The sequence below is a fragment of the Oryzias melastigma genome, linkage group LG11 (genome assembly GCF_002922805.2).
Source record: "Oryzias melastigma strain HK-1 linkage group LG11, ASM292280v2, whole genome shotgun sequence".
Taxonomy (NCBI): domain Eukaryota; kingdom Metazoa; phylum Chordata; class Actinopteri; order Beloniformes; family Adrianichthyidae; genus Oryzias; species Oryzias melastigma.
Genome location: NC_050522.1, coordinates 18,742,385 through 18,747,409, shown reverse-complemented (window position 1 = coordinate 18,747,409; position 5,025 = coordinate 18,742,385). Strand labels below are relative to the sequence as shown.

Sequence of the window (5,025 nt, the reverse complement as noted above, 5' to 3'; positions counted from 1 at the left end):
GTGTATCTATTACTTATGCAACTCCTTTGGGTGGACAGACACAAGGGTGCGTTCATATCTCAAGCATGTTTACAAGATCATATTTCCCAATTAAAAATAACTAAGATAAGATTATTTTGCTGCGTAACTATCCATCCATCCATCCATCCATCTTCTTCCGCTTATCCAGGACCGGGTCGCAGGGGCAGCAGTCTAAGCAAAGATGTCCAGACTTCCCTCTCCCCGGCCACCTTCTCCAGCTCCTCTGGGGGGACTCCGAGGCGTTCCCAGGCCAGCCGAGAAACATAGTCTCTCCAGCGTGACCTGGGTCTTCCCCGGGGCCTCCGCCCAGTGGGACATGCCCGGAACACCTCACCAGGGAGGCGTCCAGGAGGCATCCGGACCAGATGCCCGAACCACCTCAACTGGCTTCTCTCGATGCGGAGGAGAAGCGGCTCTACTCCGAGCTCTCTCCGGGTGACCGAGCTTCTCACCCTATCTCTAAGGGAGCGCCCAGCCACCCTCCGGAGAAAACTCATTTCAGCCGCTTGAAGTCGGGATCTCGTTCTTTCGGTCATGACCCAAAGTTCATGACCATAGGTGGGTACTGGGACGAAGATCGACCGGTAAATCGAGAGCTTTGCTTTATGGCTCAGCTCTCTTTTCACCACAACGGACCGGTACATGTATTACATTTACTGAGAGTCCCATCTTCATAAAATATACTGATACAATAGGTGGCGCTGTTTCCTCCTGACATGTCATGACTTGCCTACATCACCAATAAAAGATCACAACAGATGATCCCTGTATTGTTATCTAAATGATTTTTTTTGTGGGAATCCAAAAGCTCATTGGTTATGTTGTGTCTACATAAGACCGATGTGTTTCAGGTCACAAAATACTAGACAATTAATAATATAACTTACTTATGGATGTATTGCTCTTTGGGTAAATATTAGTATTAAGAGAAAATCGCATGAAAATTAAATTTATTGGTAGATATGACATAGTTTGCCCAATATACTATTGCTTTGACCCTACAGCTACAATGACCATGAATACACAAGAGGTACCAACAGACTCCAGCATGCAACAGCCAGTTCACCTTAGCTTCTACAACTTAAAGATAAATGCTCTAAACCACCATCTCTTTCCCTTTTTACACACCAGAGGAAGTTTACCTATGGTGCCAAAAATTGCAGTTTCTACTGTTATGTCAAGTTTTGCTTCCTTGCAGAAAATATTTGTAATGTCTGCCTTCCGTGGGAGTATGCACACCTCAAGCTAAGAGCTAGTGGCTTGTATAGAACAGTGGTCTCCAACCTGTGGCTCTTTTATCCTCCATTGTGGCTCTCTGATTAAAAAAAAATATCAAAATATCAATATTCTATCCATTTACAAACAGTTAAAGAACATCACACATCAACAATCTACAGAGCAGTTCGTAGTTTAAAGAAGTCGAGCTACAACATTTTGAAAGATTTGAGATTGCAGTGTACCACAACAAGCAAAACCAAAATTTATATTCAAGGGCTTTGGGGAATATTTTATATTTTTACACTAATTGAAGTATTTTAGGTGTCCCTTTGTGCTTAAAAAACAATCCCTGATTTAATTTTAGTTTGTTAGATATACAAATTCCTTCAGAAATGCACCACAAACTGAAAAATAAGCTGTTTTTTAGTCATTGTATTATCCTTTTTGCTGCATTGAGATGATCCTATGTGAGTCTTTCATTTTGAAAGGATGTCATAGTTGTCAAAAGTTTTATGCTATATCAAATTTTGAAAAAAATATATTTTTATTGATGATTTTTTTTATGCTAAAAAGTTATTTTATATTTATTATTTTAGGAACAGTAATATAAATACAAATCAGTGTCTTAATTGTCCAAAGTATGAGCTGTGACTTTGTGGCTTCTGATGGGTTGCAGTCAGCGAAAAGTCAACTTAAATGGCTCTAAGTGTTGAAGGTTGCAGACCCCTGGTATAGAAGGACAATTTAAAGTAGACGTGGTTAAGAGAACTTAAAGGCCTTTCACAGAAAAGGCACAAAAAACAGAACTCTGTTCAGTTGTTAGATGGACTGGATTACCAGCTAAATTGCAAAATTAAACTGGGTGGATTAAACTTGACTTATTTGGAATTAGGCCTGATTTGGTTTTTGGTAGATCATGGAATTTTGAGATTCTTGTCTTGACTTGGGCCTGCACAATGAATCAAAAATATATCGCTTTCGCGATTAAAACCAGTGGGATAAGCGTACTGGAAAAGATGGCGTAAACTGCGACAAATAGCTACATTTAATGTTTACATACGTGCTAAAATAATCTATTGGTAGCTTGAAGTGTTTAACAAATCAATTTGACCATTTGGATGGACCCCTACATGTCACTAACCAATATGATGGAGGCCTTTTATTTTGATGACCCCCAACTTCTTGTAAATGTTTAATTTAAATTATGTTGAATTGTATTTAAATTAAACTATCATAGTGAAATGGAAATAATGTTTAAGCATTTGTTATGTTTTGCTACAGGTTCATGTATCGTAAGTTATATAGTTATTACAAAATTGATCACTAATATCACACATCACAAGTTTTAATTGATGTTATATTTTTATATACAAAAAACCTATATTGAACACTGAAAAAAAACCCAATGTTGTGTTTATTCTACCTTTCAAGGCCAAAAGTGCCATACAAATCATACACAAAACATACAACAATGCCGAAAATATGGAAATTAGGTTTGTTTTTTTTTTTGTTTTTGTTTTTGTTTTTCTTAATACAGATCTTCAGAAATGAAAATTTTCAACGCCTGTTCAGTCCTGGGGCACCCGAGTACAAATATAGTAGACACGCCCCTGGAGGAACCGCGCGGACCCTTTGGGGGACAGTTTTGCCGAAGGTTACCGAAGTGGCCGCTACACCCCAAATCCACAGTCATGCTAGGTGGATCTCACTGACAGTGAGGCTATGCGGGCACACACACACGGTAGCACTCACACCTCAAAAACTTTTTGGTCCGTCAAAAAAGAAAAAAAAAACGCATTTTAGGAAACCGCTCAGCATCCCGCGCGCCCTAACGGAAGACTTTACGTTCGTGACGTTCGGAGCTCAGATTTAACCCCTTGGAGAAGCCTTCCGATAGCCGGACACACTCACCCATGACACCGCGTCTTCTGTCCGCTTCACACAGCAGCGTTTCTGCGGTTGACATTCCTGTGAACGACGCGCACCAGGCGAACAGCGCGAGAGTCGCAGCAGAGAACAACCACCAACGCTTGGAGGCAAATATCGCGAGATTTGGAAAGACCAAACAAACTCTTAAAATCACAAGTTATTATGAGGGGGGCGGAGCATTTCTGTGACCGCAGTTTCACTGGGACCACAACTCTGCTGGGTGCCAAGTGATCCAACAGCGCCATCTACTGGTTTATGACTTCATTGGCCTAATCCCACTGGGTTGGATTATCAATAATCATAGTTGATTTAAATAACAGTGTTAGCTCACAGTTTATGGTTCTAATCCGGATGGGACCTCTTTTGTTTGAAGTTTGCATGTCGTCCCTTTGCATGAGTCTTATCTTCAGGCCTTTAGCTTCCAAACTACTGTTCAAAAACAAGCTTGACAGGTTACACTGGCTGCAGCAACTTCTTTAACACTACAGAAAGATGAATGATGGGTAAAGAATCTCCTTTTTGTATTGCACCTTGAGACAACTTTTGAAAATAGCACAGTTAAAAATAAATATATAAAATTTGATTTTTGGCACAGTTGCATATTATTTTTATTTGTATTTGGTATGTTTTAAATGTATTCCCTTGCTTTTCTTCTTCTAAATCATGATTAGTTTTCTATTTCTCACAGATCATGAAAGCTAATATCTGTGTGTGCTATTAGTAATAATGAAGTTTTTCAAACCTGTTTGTTCTTTGTGCTTTTGGAGCCTAGTTGTTAAAAAGCAGGTTATGTGACATACTTACATAAAGTCAGGGATTGACCTCAACTTTTGGTTTTTAAAAACTGAAGTATCTTTTAAAGTAGGCAAGCAACAATAACAACGTACGCTGTGTAACCTTCTATTGAGCAGATTGTCAGTATGGCGTGGCCTTTAAATAATGCACAAATTATGTCTTTTTCCTCATCAGGGTGATAAGACCTGACGATATTTTGAAAGCGCATCACCAATTCTTAAAAGTCCTTAAAGACTTACTCCAGTGGAATTTTTTTATTTTTTAACATGTCATTGTGATCTTTTAGTAATGATACTGTATGAAAAGAAAAATACATTTAAAACTGCATTTTTGAGTATTTCTATATTCAAATCGTTGTGAATCAAGATTTAAAATAAAATGCTGTTGGAATAAGCTTGGAGCAGTCATGTTGTTACGGTAATGTTATGTTTGGTTAAGATAGTGGGAGAGTATGTAGACAGATAGATAATGTCAAATGGGTCAAAGCTTACTCCACGACAAAAGTCACCCGCAACTCAGAGGCAATTTTCTAATGAGCCACTGCCGCTCTGCAGAAATGATGTCTTAGATAACAACGCGAAGCTCAGATCTAGAGCTGTTCACATTAAGAAGTTGATATAAAATTATCTAATTTCTGTGAACTCTGAGAAAAATGTCAGAGGATTCTGTGCTGCCTGAAAGTCCAAATTTTAACAACTTAAGTACTAAAGGAGTGAAGAATTTGAGGATGAAATCTGACTTTAAAATATAAATTTCAAACAACATTAAGAAAAAAAAATAGGGAATTAATTCTTTGAGGTTCCTTAGGACAGTTTTGTATGTTTTGATTGTATACTTGCTAAAAAAGCAGATAACTTCAGTTATGAATTCATGTTTTTGTAGTTTCTTTCACTCATTATGATGCTGCCGCTCCCATGTTGAGGCATAAGAAGATTATTTTTATGGAAACCAGCTCATGCAGCACTGGTTGGAAGTCAAACGTAGAAACTTCTCTCTCTGATCTCATCTCTTGGTACACAGAGTTGTGCAGAGATCTGGTCTGTTGACTCAGCCACAGGGTGT

General features: G+C 38.6%; 1 protein-coding gene across 2 annotated transcripts in view; it reads right to left on the bottom strand.

The window, feature by feature from the left end:
* LOC112160966 (septin-7) overlaps positions 1–3,311 on the bottom strand; it is an 18,620-nt gene extending 15,309 nt beyond the window's left edge. Inside the window, exon 1 of one of the 2 annotated variants that reach the window (XM_024295899.1) lies at positions 3,151–3,311. In XM_024295899.1, coding sequence (XP_024151667.1) covers positions 3,151–3,205 — 55 coding nt within the window. In that variant the 5' untranslated portion in view covers positions 3,206–3,311. The remainder of the gene's footprint in view (positions 1–3,150) is intronic. The other variant, XM_024295906.1, reaches the window with a different exon arrangement.
* Between the last annotated feature and the right edge of the window lie 1,714 nt (positions 3,312–5,025).